The sequence below is a fragment of the Pimephales promelas genome, chromosome 17 (genome assembly GCF_988280905.1).
Source record: "Pimephales promelas chromosome 17, fPimPro1.hap1.1, whole genome shotgun sequence".
NCBI classification, from domain to species: domain Eukaryota; kingdom Metazoa; phylum Chordata; class Actinopteri; order Cypriniformes; family Leuciscidae; genus Pimephales; species Pimephales promelas.
The window spans coordinates 17,288,553-17,309,844 of record NC_142785.1 but is presented as its reverse complement, the minus strand read 5'-3'; the positions used below and the strand labels follow the sequence as shown (position 1 = coordinate 17,309,844).

The following is a 21,292-nucleotide window of genomic DNA, read 5'->3' as shown; positions in this document are numbered from 1 at the left end:
TAATTAGCCTGATTTTGTAAACCGAAAGGTTTCATTGTATTTGAATCTTGCAAATGAAAATGTAACTGGAGACAAAAATCCCATTTAAAGAAGTAAGACATCTTGTAACACAGACGTAAGCATCATTGATTCTCACTTAAAGTGGCATCATCCTCTAGTCTAGATTAAAAGGACTAAGGAACGCAGTCACGCATGTCTCTTTTAAAGTCCTGAAATGGTTCATTAATGACTGTAAAAGCTCATGTTCCCAAACATATCCTGTTATTAAAGTTTTTTTTAGCCAGCAGTAAAAATATATAATATAATAATAAGTAATATTTAATAATAAATAATTATTATTTAATAAATATTTAATATTTTAATTATAAATAAATAAAATAAGTATAAATAATAATAAAAATATATAATATAAGTAAAGTATAAATAATAAAAATATATAATATAAGTAAAATATATAATAATAAGTATAAGTATTAGCAAAAATATCCAATTATTAATATTGTCTTTAGCCATCAGTAAATTATTATTATAATTTTACAGTAAATTATTATTATATTAGTAATAATAGTTCCCTTTTGTAGTCACTTCGAGTTACGTCGAAATGGCGACGAAATGAACCCCATTTTTGTCATCATTTCGATGTAACGTTTCCGTTCCCTACTCAGGGAACGAGGGTTACATCCGTAACCGAGATGTTAATATTAACATACAAATTTATTATAAATATATATATATATTTTTTTTTTTTTACGGCTGCGCAATGATTAATCGCATCCAAAATAAAAGTTTGTGTTTACATTATATATGTGTGTGTGCTGTGTATAATTATTTTGTATATAAAAATTCACACACATGCATGTATATATTTAAGAAAAAATGTGTTGTTAATATATAAAATATTCATATTTATATTTAATATAAATGAGATATAAATAAATATACAGTATATACATGCAAATATTTCTTGAATATATACATGCATGTGTGTGTATTTATATATACAAAATAATCATACACACTAGACACATTATGTAAACACAAACTTTTATTTTGGATACGATTAATCGCGATCAATCGTTGCCCAGCCCTTACAATTGACAAGACAAATGACACGAATTATCATATTTTTACATATTTAAAGGTAAAGTACCCCTAAAAAAAAGAAAAAGAACATGATGTCATTATTTACTCACCCTCAAGTTGCTCTAAACCTGCATAAAGTTCTTTCATCTTTTGAACATAAATGAAGGTATTATGAAGAATGTTGAAAACCAAACAATCGCTGGTCCTCATTGACTTCCCTAGTATAGAAATAAAAAAACACTGAGCATGTTTATATGCACACGAGAACTGGCAGCTCACAAAAATCAGCTTATTAAAAATAACCCGTTGTCCGGGTTTACATGCAAACCAATAACCCGACAACGCAAGTAAACTGTGTTTACAAAACTTTATCAATAAATCAGGTTATTTCCCAGTAGTGATGTCAAACCGTAATAATTTGCGTATCTGACTTTTGCGTATTTCGTTCATGTCGGTTGTGATGTTACACAAACCATTGAAAAATGAAAAAGAGTATAGCGACAGCTTATGTATTCTCCTCATGCCGTTACAGATGCAGCATTCTGACTGTAAACCACTTCTTCTGCAGCTGCTACATGAGATCAGAACACTTTTAGCATTCTTTGTGTCAAGAAAGAGTCTGAGTTTGCAATCTGTTGCCTTCTCCCATTCTGCAAAACACTCACTCTGTCTGGATGCGCTTAAAGGATTAGTTCACTTTTCAAAAAAACTTTTGCTGATAATTTACTCACCCCCATGTCATCCAAGATGTCCATGTCTTTCTTTCTTCAGTCGAAAAGAAATTAAGGTTTTTGCTGAAAACATTCCAGGATTTTTCTCCATATAATGCACTTCAGTGGAAACCAAACGGTTCAAGGTCCAAAAGACACTTTCAGTGCAAACTGCAAACTGTTCAAAGGGCTTTAAACGATTCCAGACGATGAATAAGGGTCTTATCAAGCGAAACGATCGCTCATTTAATAAATAAATAACAAAGTTTAAGTTTAATAAGCTCAAATGGTCGCCTTGCTCTGTTCTGTGACGCACGTTTGTGACTCTCCTGTTCAAACTCGTTTATCAAAATCTTTTCCCGAGTCAATTTGTTCGTTTTGTTCATTGAATGAACCAAATAACTCCAATAAAAAAGATTAGTTCATTTTGATAAACAAGTTCGAACAGGAGAGTCACAAACGTGCGTCACAGAACAGAGCAGGCGACCATTTGAGCTTATAAAACTTAAACTTTGTTATTTATTTATTAAATGAGCGATCGTTAAGACCCTTATTCATCGTCTGGAATCGTTTAAAGCCCTTTGAACAGTTTGCAGTTTGCAGTCTTTTGGACCTTGAACCGTTTGGTTCCCACTGAAGTGCATTATATGGAGAAAAATGCTGGAATTTTTTCATCAAAAACCTTAATTTCTTTTCGAATGAAGAAAGAAAGACATGGAAATCAGCGAAAGGGCCAAAAATGTTCAGTTTATGACCTTACTCCGATACATGATCACATGCATTGTCGGTTTATTATGTATAATCAGGTTAAGATTGTACTATGGAAGTCAATGAGGACCTATGAGGAACTATCCCTATACTTTATGACAATATAATCAAATGAGCATCAATTATTGTTTTAAATTTCCAATCGCATTACATTAACGTTAACTTACAACCATGATCTACTTGCAATTTTTAGTCACCACAGGTAATATCAGGCGGAAAGCATTTGATTAAACATAAATTAGCATATGCCTTTGCATGTTGCAATTTCTCAGTTTGTTTTTTTCTTCATATTTAAATATTGGTTGGCAGCATTTGTCAACTTTTAGGTGTACACTCACATTGACATGACATGACCTTATAAACATGAGTTATGAGTTAAACCAGTTTCAAAGTAAACCTTATCCCATATTTTTTTTTCTACAGCAAGTAGGAAGTCATTTTTGTACTGGATTGGACAGAAGAGAGACTGTTGTTGTCAATGTGCTGAAAGGTCATCCAGCTCTTGGCTCAGGAATTACTCTATCAATCAGTTTAGGAGAAAAAGAAAAAAAAACCTGGCTCCAAAGCAACACTCAAACTGTTTGAACATGTTCTCAAGGCATCCTGTGTAAGCAGCTAACTTTACCGCAACATGTCATCATGAGGGCTGAAAGGCTAATGAAGAGCTAAATCAACAGGCTGTAAAAAACACACAGGCATGGAGGAATATTGCAGGAATTTGATATTGCTTTTTGATTAAATGAACCAGCTGTTTTTTTCATCAGTCACAATCTGTTTGAGTCTAAGTATTGTTAGACCTTTAATAATACTGTAGGAATGACATGAACCAAATTGATAATTCATCCTTATTATAATAACAATAATAATCTGTAATGGCATTTCAGAATGTCTTTGTGATGTGAACTAATCGTGCTCGGCAAATAAGAGCAGGGAGATAGAAAATGATCAGCATTCTTTCATACTGCCGGTTATATTTATAGTCGTATGAGGGTTTTCTCAAATGCAGTGGAAAAGTCACTATTCAGCTTTAATAATACATCACTTTATATGGCAACTCAGCTATTTAGGCTGAGTTACACAGCGTTGCCATAGCGCTGGGCTACTTTCAGGCAGCTAATGACTTATGGGAAAGGTGCCACAAAAAACCTTCAACAAACAACTTAATTAGATATTCTGTTCCCTTTCTGACTTCCATGAATATGATCCTGCATTTCATATTCATCATTTTATCTTGCTGAATAAATCAAGCATGTCACCAAAAAGTCATTTATTTAATCTATTATCAACATCGTACAAACTGATGAAGCAATTTTGCTGGACGTAAGTGAAACCAAAGTGAATAAATTTGACAGTACATTAAGAGCATTTGGCTGTATGAACCGCGAGTGCCATATTCTGTTTTATTTTAGGATTTGAATGAATAAATACCGCTGGGAAATCCTCTTGGCGTCTCATCAGTGCTATTTGGAAGAGCGTTTTTGAAGTCGTTCTAACCTCGAGATGTAGGTCTCCTCATGAACTCGCAGCTTCTCTGTGAAGTCGGCCTGTTGAACACACAAGGATTTGTACATCCTTAAAAACGTCGGACTGATCCAGGGTGGAGATTACAGTTAGATGAGTGAATCATGGGGTGGGGGTCATATTGCAGCCCAAAAGCAAAATAAAAATAAAAATCTATTTTACTACAAAAAAAAAAAAAAAAAAATATGAAGCCTATGGACTATTACATTTTTTTTGCATTGTGAAATTATTTTCATGACATTTCAGTACATCTGCTACCCATGATTCTCATTATAATAATGGAAAAACATCTCATTACTATAATGAAAAAATGTTTTTAAACAATTGTATGCCCTTTATTTGACGCTGATTAAAAAGGAAATATAGGATTGGTTGTTGTTAAACTAAATTCCACTTATTATAGTAGTATATTTTGCACATTATATATTGCATATTATTGTTATAATCATATTATTGTATATATTCTTATATTACAGTAATATTAATGAAAATATAATGACGATAATGAAGAATGAAAATAAATAAATTCTCATGAATAAAATGGCCAAAAAACATTATACAGAAATGAGAATCTTACATTTAAAACACACACACAATAAATTAAAAAACAAAATATAACGGCCCTATAATTGGCTTGATTGTTTTTATACTAAATTGTATATTTTTTTTGATGGCCTTTAATTAATGCCGATTTCACAGAATGAATATATATATAAATATATATATATATACAGTATATATACACTCTAAAAAAATGCTGGGTTGTTGTAACCCAATTTTGGGTCAAATATGGACAAACCCAGCCATTTGGTTACATTTTTAAATTACATTTTTAACCCAATGGCTGGGTTTGTCCATATTTTACCCAAAATTGGGTTAAAACAAACCAGCATTTTTTAGAGTGTATAGACCTTATGTAGCCCTGCCCCTTTTCAGCGTTGCGCTCGTTGTCTTTTGACTTCCGGTCTGTATTTCCACAGCGATCTTGCATAGGTATGAATGAACTGCTCGTAAAAAAATTCCCGTTTGACATTTGACATCTGCTTTAGAATGATCATGATAATATAAACATTACAATGCTCATGATAACTTTTGTTAACTCTACAATAAGTAAATCCACTTCACCAGCTAATTACTCCTCGACAGCGATGCCATAGAAATATACAGAACCGGGAGTTCAAAGACAATATTCTAAAGATGACGGCGCCCACGTTTCTCTGGTGCATAAGGTCTATACACTCACTTAAAGGATTATTAGGAACACCTGTTCAATTTCTCATTAATGCAATTATCTAATCAACTAATCACATGGCAGTTGCTTCAATGCATTTAGGGGTATGGTCCTGGTCAAGACAATGTCCTGAACTCCAAACTAAATGTCAGAATGGGAAAGAAAGGTGATTTAAGCAATTTTGAGCATGGCATGGTTGTTGGCGCCAGACGGGCCGGTCTGAGTATTTCACAATCTGCTCAATTACTGGGATTGACATGCACAACCATTTCTAGGGTTTACAAAGAATGATGTGAGAAGGGAAAAACATGCGGCAGTCCTGTGGGCGAAAATACCTTTTTGATGCTAGAGAGAATGGGCCGACTGATTCCAGCTGATAGAAGAGAAACTTTGACTGAAATAACCACTCGTTACAACCGAGGTATGCAGCAAAGCATTTGTGAAACCACAACACGCACAACCTTCAGGCGGATGGGCTACAACAGCAGAAGACCCCACCGGGTACCACTCATCTCCACTACAAATAGGAAAAAGAGGCTACAATTTGCAAGAGCTCACCAAAATTGGACAGTTTCTTACCATGTCCATCCCTTTATGAACACCATGTACCCATCGCTATAATGGCTCCTTCCAGCAGATAATGCACCATGTCACAAAGCTCAAATCATTTCAAATTGATTTCTTGAACATGACAATGAGTTTACTGTACTAAAATGGCCCCCACAGTCACCAGATCTCAACATGAGATGTGCATCCCACAAATCTCCATCAACTGCAAGATGCTATCCTATCAATATGGACCAACATTTCTAAAAAATGCTTTGAGCACTTTGTTGAATCAATGCCACATAGAATTAAGGCAGTTCTGAAGGCGAAAGGTCGTCAAAAACAGTATTAGTATGGTGTTCCTAATAATCCTTTAGGTGAGTGTATGTTATTGTATAGATTATTACCATAGTATTATTGTATTCCATTATTGTATTACAGTAATAACAATCACCTTTGAGAATAATGGATATTACAATATAAGTAAATAAACCCCAATATAATAAAAAGAAACTATAACAGAAATACAAAACAGTCCTAAAAATAGGCTTCATTGTTTTACTTTTTTTTTTTTGAAAGTTTTGTGACATCCATTGTCTATTGTACTTAGTGCACAACACATTATGTGCGGTGAAGTTCCCCGTACAGCAAAAAGGCATATTGAATGCCTCTGGTCCACATCTGGAATGGTAATGTTATTGGTAAGGAAGTCATTCTCAGTAATTCCAGCATTTGTAATTTTCAGTGTTTCTACCATATTAGGTATGATGAGATCCGCAGAGTCGTGGCATTCCTGGGAACTTTTGAAACGAGAATAATATTCGAGGGGGGGGGGGGGGAGGCAAACGGAAAAGAATAAATACGGATGTAGCAAACACTTCAAACTGAGCGTGTATGGCTGTGATATTAAGCACGCTTCACAGTGATTTCATACGCTCCCCTGAGCCATACTGGTTACAATTAGCATAAAAAACAACAACAACAACAACGCAATAGAATCTATTGAAGCAGCAAGATTTTTACCAATCAATTTGCATTAGGATATATTTAGCAAAGTGATTTATGTAATTGACCTTCCTCTGACATTAAACGTAGAGGAAAAGCCCGGGAGAATTGATGGAAATAGCGGCGGCTCTAAAACGTATCACTCAGATGTGAGATGCACGCACAAGCCACTACAAATGGGCTCTCAAATTACAGAGAGTTTGCCATTTGAAATAAAGGCTTGTCACACAGACGACAGAGGTCTTCATGGGACATGGCAGGAGAATTGAATGACCCCCATAATCATTAATCCCATCAAGGTGAAAAATGACTTCTGTCTTTCTAGCCCCTCGTGTTCAGGTTTTGAGCACGGCCCACGGCGACCTTTTCCTTCTCAAACCTCCGAAACATGTGGCGTGTAAAAACTTGTGATAGAGATGACACAATTTAGCAATCTCCCTGGTTGTTTTGTGCAATCGTTGCAGTCACGGTAATTCAATTCCACCTTAAGTCTAGCGTAAAATGAATCACGATATGTGCCAGCAGCTGTCAAATGCACTTTATGTTATGCAGAGAATACCAATGATATTAAGCAGGAGAGCGTTATTCAGGTTTTAATTTGGGATTGTTTTTTTTTTCTTTTCTTGGCGTAATCATGCTGTGGGAGGAGGGTTGTGGGAGAATATGAGCGGAACTGTGATTTTTTTTTAGAAATGCTGTTCCGATACATAGTCTGTTTTTCATTATTTGCCTTTTAAGATGTTTTATTAATGCTATCTGTGATATTCCTGTCCTCAAGCCATGAATGCAATTCTTGTGCAAACACTGACTAATGCGAATGAAAAATGTTCTCTGTCTCTCTCCCCTCTCTCTTTGTGTTGGATGTAATCAGTGTGTTATTTCTTATAAACAGGCTTTTGTTATAGAAGGTTACTGCTGTTTGCCCAAGGGTGTATACCTGCAGTTTTGCTAACATCTCCTGGGTCATTTCCCCCAACACCTCTTGAACATCTTCCACGCTGAAGCCCACGTGATTCTCGGGACGTTCTTCCAGCTCAGCTTTTCCGGCTTCTTCCATATTCTCCTCGTGAGATTCTTCCGTGCCCTAGGGTCATTTAAAGATACAGTTCACTCATAAATGAAAAGTCTTTCATTATTTATTCACCTTCATCTCATTTCAAACACAAAATGTTTCATCTGTGGAAATGAAACAGATTTTATTAAGCATTATCACACAACACATTTAGCACATTTAATTGAATTTTGTGCTGATGTTTAACTATCATACTAATAATTGAGATTTAATAGTTTTATTCATGTCATGTACAAAAGCCTAATGTAAACCCAATACGTCCAATAAAAAAAAAAATGAAAATATGATAATACAAATTATAATAACAAGCCCAGATTAATTACTGCAATGCTGTGAAAATTCATATAATAATATAATATAATATAATATAATATAATATAATATAATATAATATAATATAATATAATATAATATAATATAATATAATATAATATAATACAGTCTGATTAAACTAAACTATAATTAGTGCTGTCAATTCATGATTAATCGCATTTAACATAAAAGTTTGTGTTTATATAATATGTGTACATGTGTATGTATATAATAAATATAAATACATTTAATAAAATATGTACACACATATTGTATACAGTAAACAAACTTTTGTTGTTAATTTTATTTGACAGCACTTATAATATCAAATAATATATTTAATATATAATAATTTGATATATTTAATATATCAAATAATACAAATAATATATTTAAATAATATATTTAGGGCTGCCAAATTATTAATCGCGATTAATCGCATCCAAAATAAAAGTTTGCACACATGCATGTATATTTAAGAAAAATATATTATTTATTTATAAGATATTTATATTTATATATAATATAAATTATATATAAATCTATATACAGTATATACATGAAAATATTTCTTAAATATATACAAGCATGTGTCTATTTATATATATAAAATAATTATACACAGTGCACCCACATATATTATGTAAAAACAAACTTTTATTTTGGATGTGATCGCGATTAATCGTTTGACAGCCCTAAATATAATATAATATAATATAATATAATATAATATAATATAATATAATATAATATAATATAATATAATATAGTATAATATAATATAATATAATATAGTATAATATAATATAATATAATATAATATAAAATAATATAATATAATATAATATAATATAAAATAATATAATATAGTATGATATAATATAATATAATATAATATAGTATAATATAATATAATATAAAATAATATAATATAATATAATATAATATAAAATAATATAATATAATATAATATAATATAATATAATATAATATAATATAATATAATATAATATAATATAATATAATATAATATAATCAATAATTGCGACAGGCCTACATACACAAGTGTAATCTTTGTATAGAAAAGAGCAGCATCTTATTTTGTGTCTCCATAAAAAACAGCATGTAGGTTTAGAAAGACATGAGGGTGAGTAAATAATAAATGACAGTTTTGGCTGACCTATCCTTTTAAGCACATTCTCCACATCTGACTTTCTACATGTAAATGGTGATGGCAAAACCAGGTTAATCATTACAAGACAAAATTAATGAGTGCAATGAAAATCAAAGTTTTTTTTAAATATATGGCATATAATTCATTAAATGCTAATCCTTTTAGTTATTGACATTAAAAGTGATTTATTTTTCTTAGCTTTAAATGTAACATAGCAGCAAAGAATAATGAGGAAATTTATTGAGCATTCATGTGGAAAGGCAGAACTGATAAAACCATAAGTAGAAGCACAGCACCTACATGTGGCCATTTTCTGAACAGCACACAACACTGCATTCTAATGAGATTCTGCGGTTGAGTTCCCACACAAGTGTTTTCCACGATAAAATTTGATTATTTAAATAAAAAATAATAATTTTGCAGAGATTGCACACACAAAGTGCAACTTCTAGATCAAAATATTCTAAAATATTAACCGATTTACTCCAGCAATCTGACATATGTCCAATAAAAACATGTGTTTTAATATCAGTTAATTGATTGAATCATGAAAAGTGGGAATTACATATTAGGGGTTGATTTGAGATGGCAAAGGAAAGCTGGGCAACTACAGAAAGGTAATATAGACTTAAATTGCCTTTTATTATATTAATAATTTTCATGACTTCTTTCCAGTCCTGGAAATCCCTGCTTTTCCATGGCTGTGGGAAAGTCGAATAGAGGTGAGTGTAATTTAAATGGCGCAGTTTTCATAATTTCCATGTTCTGTACTGCAGTAAATCATTAAAAATTTACAAATACAGAAATAGTTGCAAAATAAAGTATTCTCGTGGGGGACTGAAGAAAAATGTAAATGTAAACTGAGCTATGATGTAATCCTCCAGCTATAAAATACGATTCCCTCTGCTCAGTACAGTCTATGTTCCCCAGCTGTACAGCGCAGTGTCTGTTAGGGAAAAAGGTTAGTCATACTTGGAAGCCGATTTTTGTTTCCTCTGAAAATGAGAAACATGTGAAACGCATCTTCTCTGAAAGGGTAATTCCAAGCAAAATCCGAACCACAAAAAGAATACAACATTTCACTGCGAGCCAAATACATTTTGGATAGCATATTATTCCAGCAAGGAAAAGACAACATTTTACCTTTTCAGGCGTTTGGACACGTGGGGGATCCACATAATGGAAGTACAGATCAGTGGGCATGCCCTCTTCCAACGGGGCGGCAAAGTCAGCTGGGTTGATCAACTCAATGCATTTCTGAAACAAAAAACCCTTTTAAAATCCATTAAAATCTCACTCAGGATTATTTCTTGCAACTTTAAATAGGAAATTGCACACTTTATTACAAAATAAAGCCAACTTTATTTGGTAATTAGTCTTAATAAGTGACAGTGTACAGTCGGCTTTATTTTGTGCGGTGTGTCTGAAAAGCTTTAGGCCTGCATTAACAGCTGAGTTACATTTTCTCTTCATTTGGCTGGAACATTTTACTGTTCATTTGGCAGGATGCCCTTCACCCAGAATCTAAAACTAGAACACTAACAAAAACAAAGAGCCTTGTGGTTTGTATACTGAACATAATTACACTTCCAAATTGAAGCAGGGGAGTAGAACAACGCTCTTTTATTACTGCATTGTTTCCCATTATTCCCAATGACATGATTCATGCGTGTTCCATCTCGAGCAATAAACAAATTGATGTCAACAGTGTCATATTAAAGGGTTAGTTCACCCAAAAATGAAAATTCTGTCAGTAATTACTCACCCTCATGTTGTTCCAACCCCATAAGACTTTCAATCATCTTCGGAATACAAATTAAGATATTTTGGATAAAATCGAAGCTGGATATTGCGCAAAGCTTCTGTGTTGTACGTCACACGTAGGCTCTCTATTGGCCATGAGTGTGATGCATGTGACGTACAACTTACGTAGAAGCTTTGCGTATAGTTTCAATACGTGAAATCCCGAGGCCCACAGAGAAGGAAATGAAAAGTTGAATAAAGTCGTTATTTTCTTTTTTTTTTTTTGTGCACAAAAAGTATTCTCGTCGCTTGATAAACTTAGGGTTGAGCCACTGTAGTCACTCGGACTTAGTTTTGGGCCGGACAGTTTCAATCCCATAAGAAGCCTATGGAAGAGTGATCCAGCTCTCAGATTTTATCAAAAATACCATAATTTGTGTTCCGAAGATGAACATTTTACAGCGTTGGAAGAACATGAGGGTGCGTAACTACTTACAGAAAATTCATTTTTGGGTGAAATATCCCTTTAACAGGACTAAAATTAGAATGCTGGCTGTAGATTATTGTCCTGTTTTGCTTTGTTTTATTCATAAAACATCTTGATCCGATAAACTGGATCCAATTTTAAGGGAAAAAACAAGTATATTCATATTCAAAATGTGCTTTGAAGTCCCTTTCAAGACAAATAAAAATGCTTCTGTTACATGGTGTTCGGTGCCAGACATCAGTGACCTAGATTCTGTATTTGATGTTCACTGTAAGATGCTCAACTGCAGCTATGATTATTTGTATTCTACAGCATAAAGCAATTTCAGACACTAAACAAATCTGAGCCTTGAGTTTTGATGTAATCTCTTCCAGTATTACAGACCTCAGATATGAACCGTGCACACAGAAATATTGATGTAATTGGTTATATTGCTCTGGCTTAACATTTTGAAAGTGAAGTCAGAGTGCGATCATTACGTGTTAATTATGGATGAGCAAATCAGAAATGCGACAACCCATGTTTTTGACCAATCATTGGCCCAAGTGATGGTAAATAGGTATTTTACTTGCTCTTAAAGTTCACTTCATTTAAAGAGGACCTATTATGCTTTTTTACACTCTCAAATTTCTTTAGTGTGTAATGTTGCTCTTTGAGTATGAAAAAAGTCTGCAAAGTTACAAAGCAAAATGGAGTTATTTTCTATATCAGTGTGCACTGTTTCCGAACTCCCTGAAACACCTTTGCTAAGTCGTGTGTTTTCTTCCAGATACGAATACGTGACAATATTCCCCACCCAAGGCCTACGCAAAAAAGAAAAGGGGCAAGAACTGGTTGATTTGCATTAGTAGTGTGTTAAAACTAACAGATATGCTAAGGGGAGTGACTTCCAAAACACGCTCGAAGAGGTTGACCAATCACAACATACTGTTCCAGCGGACCAATCAGAGCACATATGCTTTTTCGGAGGGAGGGGCTTTATACAGAAACTAAACAGAGCATACAGGGAAAAGACAGAGCATATGGACTAGGTAAAGAGGTGCGGCAATAATGCAATATGGTAATGTACGTCGATAAGCGAACGTACATTTGAGCTCAAGCATTCTTGCTTGATGAGCAAGAACCAATAAGGTTCATTCTCACATGTCAAGTACGGTTGAGCAAGTACAGTTGAGCTTCTGTTTACCATATTTGATTTTGTATGCATTATGGATGTTAGCTGATCAATGTTTATATAATGTATACCTAAGTAAATACCTAAATTAAATCGGCTTTATCTTGTCCCTTCAGAAGATGATTAAACAGCTCGATTCATATGGATTTTGAACAATTCGAAGTGGTGAATAGATTTTAAATGGACACAAATCTTTCAAATTTCATTAGATATAATCATTTGTGTTTCAGTGATGAGTGAATGTCTTGGAGGTTTGGAAGTACACAAGAGTGAGTAATTGATGACAGAATGCTCTATTCGTTCATATAGAAAGTGAACTTTTAATGACTTGAGCCAGGTGGAAAGAAGAGGGAATAGGGGAGAGTGGGCTCATAGGTGGGCAAGGTGTCAGTGTGTTTGCATTCTTTAAGATCTTCTCTCCAGATAAATGGGTTTATTGGTTTGGTGTATGCATTAATTTCTTGTGACAGTGCTTATGTTCATTTATCAGGAAACTAAACACAACATAAGTGACATGTATGGGCATGAACAGTGCTCTGATGAAATCATAAGGAATTTACTCTACATAGTCAACAAATACCTTTCTGAGCAAAGAGCTGCTTTAAATATCAATACACAGGTGGTAGAGTAAAAAATTGTATGGTGGCCAGTCTAAATTGTGTAATGTGAATCTTGAGCTTAAGCAGATTTTAGTTTACAATCTAAAAACTAAAGTTACATAGAATAGAAGTTGCACATTTGGGAGAAATATTTGTACATACCAACTAACTAACATATATATATATATATATATATATATATATATATATATATATATATATATATGAAGAGTTCAGATGCAAAAGCCTCTAAATGCCATTTGAAATTTTCTTCTAGAATGATCATTTTTATCAAGCTTGTATATTTAAGTTCATTCATTTCACTTAAATGCGGATGAAGATTACCTATGAATTGTCATTTAAGTGAAATTACTGAACTTAACTATACAAGCTTGATAAAAATTATCATTCTAGAAGAAAATGTCAAATGGCACTTAGAGGCTTTTGCATCTGAACTCTTCATATATATATATATATATATATATATATATATATATATAGATAGATAGATAGATAGATAGATAGATAGATAGATAGATAGATAGATAGATAGATAGATAGATAGATAGATAGATAGATAGATAGATAGATAGATAGATAGATAGATAGATAGATAGATAGATAGATAGATAGATAGATAGATAGATAGATAGATAGATAGATAAGAGGATTCAATACCCTGAAGAAGTATGCAGACTTTTGTGAGAAAAGAACTGATTACTTTATAAATAGATAAGAAGTGGGTCACTGCACAGTTAGCTGATCATGCAATGCAACATTTTACTCTGGGAAATGTGAAATTTGCCAAGCCCTGAACATGACTGAACAGGTGTTTGAGACCAAACAAAGCACTGTATTTTGCAATATGTTGATGTCGCATCACTGTTGTGTTGAAGCAAAGATTTTTGTGGTCTAAAAAACTTTTAACCTGACAGCAATATGTATCGACTAAGTGTCAAGAAGCCTTTTATTTTCAATAATAAATAGTGATCTTAGGCAACGAGTGACAACATAATGCTGTGACTACTGGACGGTGATCCATCTGATATAGTTGGATCAGTAGAAAAGTGAAGGAGATTATGAAGGAGACTCCAGCTTCTGTTCTGCAGCTGTAATCCAGTGTGACTCTGATAACAATTTGATTTGAGAAACATGATGATGATCCATTTTATTCATATTGCGCTTTTTTCAAATCAATAGTGCTTCACAAAGAATAAAGAAGACAAATTCAAAACAATAAAAACAAAAATTCTAATAAAACAGAAATAACAATATAAAGGTCAGCCTCTTTTCTATGGGTTACTCGCCTTCTGACTCTCTCTAATAAGTCTCACATAAGTCTTCATGACTTATGACAATCAGCATGAATTTTGGTCTGCTTTGCCAACACTATCTCACGACCAATTCGTACGAATTCGACGCATGATTAAAAAGTGGCTAATTCGTACTAATTCGTACGACCTCACTCGTACTAATTCGTACGATTTGTCTAAACCCACGTGATGGTTAAGTTTAGGGGCGGGGTAAGGGGTAGGTCATTCGTATGAATTCATACGAATTGGCCAATTCGTAAAATATGTACGATTTAGCAAAATCGTATTAATTCGTACGAGTGAGGTCGTATGAATTGTTACGAATTAGCCACTTTTTAATCATTCGTCGAATTCGTACGACTTGGTCGTGAGATCGGGTTGGCTTTGCAGCATATTTTGTTGGTGAAAATGTTTGAAAGCGGACAGGGGATACAGGATAGCTGAACAGAACATGACCGTTACAGTACATCACCTTCCCTCACACACCTGGTCACACTCAGCTATCATTGGTTCTGGGTCTGTGATGGACTCTGAGTTTGGGTACTTGGGTACTACTTGGACAGTACACTTTTCAATCAATTTAATTAAATCTAGTATATTTAGGTTTATAACGGGTCTGATTCTCACCTTTTTGATGAACGGCAATTGTATTTTATGAGAAGTCAGCAAATTCCTCCATCAACATCAGCTGCCTCTAATCTTCTAATACGTGCTGCACAATCAAGTAAAAATTGCTGCGTGGTAAATTATAAAATTATAAATTATAATTCTATTTGGCAGTCTGCCTTTCTTCAAAACAAATAGTTCTATCATGTGTGACATAAGCATGCTCCAGCCAGGAACGTTAAGTGCAACGTGAGTGCAGGCCAGTGGGTGGAGTGGGGACGTACAAGGCAATTGAACAGGTGCCAAATTCAATCAGAAACCATAGCAACAAATAATTCAGATGGAACAGATCAAATTTAAGTTAAGATTAACATGTATGCATGTAGCAGATGCTTTCATCCAAAGCGATTAGTTGGTATTTACTATTTACTGAAAATCCTACTTAAAGGTCTTGTGGGTAAGAATTTTATAAAAAAAAAACTTTTTCCAAATTTGTTTAAACTTTCTGTATATATCAATGCATAATTAAAATGTAAGTACTCTGATAAAAAGACTATAAAAATCGAGCGACTCTAGACTACACTAAACATAGCTCATTATTTCCAACCTGGACAAAACAAAGGATTGGCTTAGGTGACTGTCAATCTCTCGCAACCATGACAACCACCCTTTTGACACACAGGACCTGCCCACTTGCGCGTATCCAGATCACACCTGTTTACATGCCCTTGTTTGAGCTTAAAGATGCAAAACTCGACACAGGTCCTGACACAGGACACAAGAAGTGCTCCTTGCCCTGCACTTCGACCCCCCCGTCCTCGGCCTCTACTTCCTCGGACCCTAGTTGCACGACCTCCTCCTCTGCTTCGCCCTCAACCCCGAGCTGACGATGCGGTAACATGACATGACTTTTGCGTAAACATACACGCCACTTTCAAGTCAAGTATAATACGCATTTTGAGCTATCCGCGAGTATGTGTGTATGTCTACGCCGTTAAATGTCCGAGCGAAACCAAGCAAAATGTAGATCTACATCTGGGGAGCGATATTTTTTTTTTCCTAGGATGGTAGGGGAAGACTCATAAATGCTTTTAACCCCACTGTCCTCATCAGAGTCAACAATGCTTTCATCATGGCAACTCTTACATGCCGAACACCGTTATGAATCTTACACAAAATTCATCTTCATCACAGTGTAAATGATGGCAATGGAAAAACGTGTATCGTGCAACCTGTTTTTAGCTTTGCCTTATAGATAACTAGCTTTTAAGCGAATCAATAAATATATATTTTAAACTTTACCAATAGCTTGATAGTGAGTACTAAAATAGATTTTATTTTTTTTATCTTCATAATGATAAAGTTTACATGTGATTCTGACATGATGTCAATACATGCACTGCGCTCCTTCCTCTCAGGTAAATATGCGTCTTCAGCTCAGCTGTCGGAGTTGCGCGTTCATGTGTTTTGGGGGCGTGGCTTTGGAAGGAGCCCAGAAGGGAGGGGGTGAAGTGAATGGAAATAATGAGCTGTCTTTAAAACAGTCGTGAGAGGTCTACAGACACTCGATTTTTATACTTTCTTTTTCAGAGTTCTTGCATTTGAATTATGCATTGATCTATACAGAAAGTTTAAACAAATTTTGAAAAAAGTTGTTTTATAAAATTTCTACCTACAATCCCTTTAACATTCCCTTCTTTCGTAGCATGGAAGGAGAGGGAGTAGGGGACTTATATGGGCAAGGAGAGAAGTTTGGGCAAGTTTGCACAGAAGTTGTGGTGTCCTATGATCTTTCTTTGAGATCTTCACTCCAGATTTTGTGCATGCATGTCGTCTTGTGAAAAATCTTGTATTCAGTTATAATGAACTACAGCCTTCACTTAAGTGTTTCCCACAATGGAGGAGACATGTATGGACATGAACAGTACTCTATTATATCATAAAAGTAGTCCATACAACTTGTGTTATATATTCCAAGCTTTGTGCGGGAAACAGATCAAAATTAAGTTTAAGTTTACATTTATGCATTTAGCAGATACTTTTATCCAAAGCGACATACAACAGAGGATTGGGTGGTATTTACTATTTACTGAAAATCCCACTGAACGTTCCATTCTGCAATAGTTATCAAATCTGACTTGTGCAATTAGTATACACACATTAAAATTTGGTGCATCGTGGTGCATCACAAAACACAACAGAACCATTGACATCGATAACATATACAGTAACTAGGTGTAACACGTTTTGACACATTTAGATTAGGAATGACATGAAAGTGAGTAAATAATGACATAATTTAATATTTGAAATATTTACTATTACTGAAAATCCTACTGAACATTCCCTTCTTTTTTAGCTATCAGGGTGAAAGGAGAGGGGGTAGGGAGAAGGGGGCTTATATAGGAAAGGAGAAAAGTTTGGGCAAGTTTGCACAGAAGTTGTGGTGTCCAATGATCTTTCTTTGAGATCTTCGCTCCAGATTTAGTGTGTTTATTGTTTTAGTGCATGCATGATGTCTTCTGAAAAATCTTATGTTCAGTTATCAAGAAGAACAGCCTTACACTGAAGTGTTTCCCACAACATGTATGGACATGAACAGTACCCTATATCATAAAAAGTAGTCCATACAACTTATGTTAAATATTTCAAGCTTTGTGCGGGGAACAGATTCAAGTAAGTTTAAATTTACATTTATGCATTTAGCAGATGCTTTTATCCAAAGCGACATACAACAGAGGATTGAATGGTATTTACTGTTTACTGAAAATCCCACTGAACGTTCCATTCTGCAATAGCTATCAAATCTGACTTGTGCAATTCAAATATACACACATTAAAATTTAGTGCATTGTGGTGCATCATAAAACACAACAGCACCACTGACATCACCAACATAAAACTAGGTGTAACACGTTTTGACACATTTAGATTAGGAATGACATGAAAGTGAGTAAATAATGACATCATTTAATATCTGCATTATGATTTTACACGTTTATATGTATTCTTACCTCTATTTTCAGGAGTTGCTCCTCTCTTCTATGACTGAACAGTAATTCATATAGTTGGTAGTGCTGGAAAAGACTGTCCACATAAAGAACCATACATGAAAATACATATGCATACTGTCACAATTGTTGACAATATTCAAACTCTTGATGTGCCAGCAGTTTGTAATGGTGCAATTATGGTCAATGCTTAGGTGAATTTGTAATTCCAACTCATATTGCTATGAGCGGGAAAGCAGGTGATGTACTATGAATAATAAATCTTTTAAAAACAGAAAATCATTTATATTTTAAATGAACATGCTTATTAAAGGAAATGGACTAGCACTAAAAAGCAGTCTGAATTTAGGTCTTGTAAATGGAGCGTTACTGAAGCTTTCAGGTAAGCAGAAAAATCAATCGTGCTCAGCAATAATACACATATTGCATATAATTTTTTATCACTGTGCATCAGTGTTTCTTCCATTCCAATTTTTGCTTTCTAAAAGACAGATGATTTCCCTGCAGCTTGTTATTCACCACTGTAGGCTGCATGTTTCACAATCCGTTGCTGTATGAATTATGCATAACATTAATTATGAAGGCCATGAAGGGAATTTATTTTGCTTGTTGCTGACTGTCTAATGGCAAAGCAGCATCTTGCATCAATGAATAATGTGTGATGGGTTGAGAATGACCTGATCCATATTCAGCAATTAAATCATAGTGTATTTAGGAGTGTAATTAAAGGATGGATGTGACATTGTGAAACAAACCTGGTCTTGAAGTAATCTGTGATGGCTTTGATTTGATCTGTGTTGAACAAAAAACTGGCTTTGGCTTCTGTTGATGGGGACTTTCTAGTGGCAAGCACAGTTTGGGAAAATGCCTTGAAATTATCAGCAAATGATGCCCGTTTGTCTGAAATAAAAAGCAACATGCATTGTGTTTATTTGCAAACACTTTCTGTGCCTGAACTCTAAAATAATTATGTAAACGAGGTAAAAGATATGCACTCTGCGGATTAAAAAAATATATATATAGTAAACCTAAAGCAACAACCATGGCGGGATTTCAAACTAAACAAAATTTCATTTCAGAGAACGCCACTTACTTTTTATGCTGTCAAGTAGTTGCTGCAAAAGTGCCATGATAAATGAGATTTGCTGAGATGTGAAGTTCATCTCTTTTGCCCACCAAAATCCACTGACAAAATATTCCAACTGTGCAGCTTCTTTCAAACATGTTTGGTGTTTTTTGAAATTCAGTATATCCTCAAACTGTCTGAAAATGCAAGGGAATACAATACAATACAATACATCATAAAAGTCCATGATAATATAATATATTAAAATAAAATAGAATATATATGGTGTGAATATAAGGAGATTTACTAACTATAGTGACTGACAAATGATGATATGGCTCGAAAGAGCTGTGACACACTTATGCTTAATTTTTGTAATGATTACTATACACTTACAACTGGACTTGGTCCACAGGCAGGTTGAGGAGGATATTCATTTGGTCATGCTGTAGAGGTTCCCACTGAGGAAAAGATATCTTTATGTCCTAGAATATGAGATAATAGGTTACTATTTTCCAGAAAATACACTTTAATACAATTAAAAATAAAGCTTACCCTTATAATACATTTAACAGGGTATGGAAATTTACCCCACCACAAGTTAGAAGCAAGTTAATGTGTATGTATTTTTCATATTTTCATTGTAACAGCTGCAGGTATGAATTTAGTACATCTAAAGACACTGTCTCAGTATTAAAAATAAACTGTAAAACATTGCATAAAAAGGAAAAGACAACAAACTTTCAACTGCAATTACAAATGTACTTTGACAGTTGAGGGCTGTATAATCTCACATCAATATACTGGCAGTGTTTGTTTCGTGATAGTAGCCTATCTTGAGCATTATTTACAGCTACTTTTTAATATTTGTTTTGATGTGAATTATAGTTGAGATAAGGATAAGAAGCATACCATCTTAAAATATTACCATAAAGTTAAAGGGAAAATATTTTGTTTTTGACTTGACTTGACTGACTTTCACTATAGGCCTAAAGTAGGCCTATCGGTTGTGTACGGATCTACGGATATACAGCTATGACAATAGTTCAACGTTTAATTAACTTTATTAGTATAATAAATATAACTTTATAAATAAATATAATATAAATAAATATAACTTTATTTAATTAACTTTATTAGCATTAGTATACAATGTCAACTCTTGTGAATGTTAATAACGTTACCGTACATGTTTCAGTGTATTTGTTTTATTTCTATTTAACGTTAGATAAGCAGGGATGTTTAATCAGTTATCTGCAGATCCTCATTTTATCATAGGCCTAAATTATATAGTCTAAAGCCCAGTGAGTCACTAACAGTTAGACTAAATCCAAACTCATGCAGCCTAGTTTACGTACACTGATCCGAGTATCATCTTTGTCTGTTTCTTCTCCTCTCTTTATTTTCTCTGAGTCTTCTTCAGCCGATTTGCCGCTCTCTCGTGGGATCTCTCTTCCAGACATGTTGGCTGTATAACTGTTGCTTAGGAAACAGCGGTGGGCGGGGCGAGTGAGTTGTTCAGGCGCGCCAGAGCAAAGAGAAAGTAGCTTGTGAATGTAGGAAAGATTAGCATATTTTGATTACCAAAAACCAGGACTCTCGGCCCGGCAAACAGATACTCAAATGATACTCGAAGTTTACTCAAAGATGCCTTATTAATTTCAACATTTAAAGTAGGCTGCCTATGCCTCCTCGTATGGATAGAAAATTGTTAGCCTATTACAAGACAAAATTTCAGATAGGCTTCACGGATGTTACTCAACATGTTTTATTATGACACGTTTCAAAAATAATGAATGAAATAATGATAGAAATAATGTCTCTTCTGTATTAGCAAAATAATAAATAACTAAAAGAAATACCTTCAAATT

The 21,292-nt window shown here is 34.0% G+C and overlaps 1 protein-coding gene across 1 annotated transcript; it reads right to left on the bottom strand.

Annotated features, from left to right (window-relative positions):
* Nucleotides 1-3,814: 3,814 nt before the first annotated feature.
* Nucleotides 3,815-20,928, bottom strand: cabcoco1 (ciliary associated calcium binding coiled-coil 1). Its single transcript, XM_039653203.2, has 8 exons — nucleotides 20,780-20,928; nucleotides 19,818-19,906; nucleotides 19,449-19,618; nucleotides 19,111-19,255; nucleotides 18,359-18,431; nucleotides 10,566-10,679; nucleotides 7,802-7,948; nucleotides 3,815-4,105 (listed from the first exon to the last, which is right to left on the bottom strand). The coding sequence occupies exons 1-8, from the start codon at nucleotides 20,882-20,884 to the stop codon at nucleotides 4,022-4,024; spliced, it is 927 nt and encodes a 308-aa protein (XP_039509137.2). The 5' UTR covers nucleotides 20,885-20,928; the 3' UTR covers nucleotides 3,815-4,021.
* Between the last annotated feature and the right edge of the window lie 364 nt (nucleotides 20,929-21,292).

Excerpts from the sequence above, each read along its gene's own strand:
- cabcoco1 (XM_039653203.2), bottom strand. The coding sequence starts at position 20,884 with ATGTCTGGAAGAGAGATCCCACGAGAGAGCGGCAAATCGGCTGAAGAA. Across the intron at positions 18,432-19,110 it reads ACAGATTACTTCAAGACCAG|TCTTTTCCAGCACTACCAAC; the intron begins GTTTGTTTCACA and ends TTATGTGGACAG. Across the intron at positions 10,680-18,358 it reads AGCAACTCCTGAAAATAGAG|AAATGCATTGAGTTGATCAA; the intron begins GTAAGAATACAT and ends TTTTTGTTTCAG.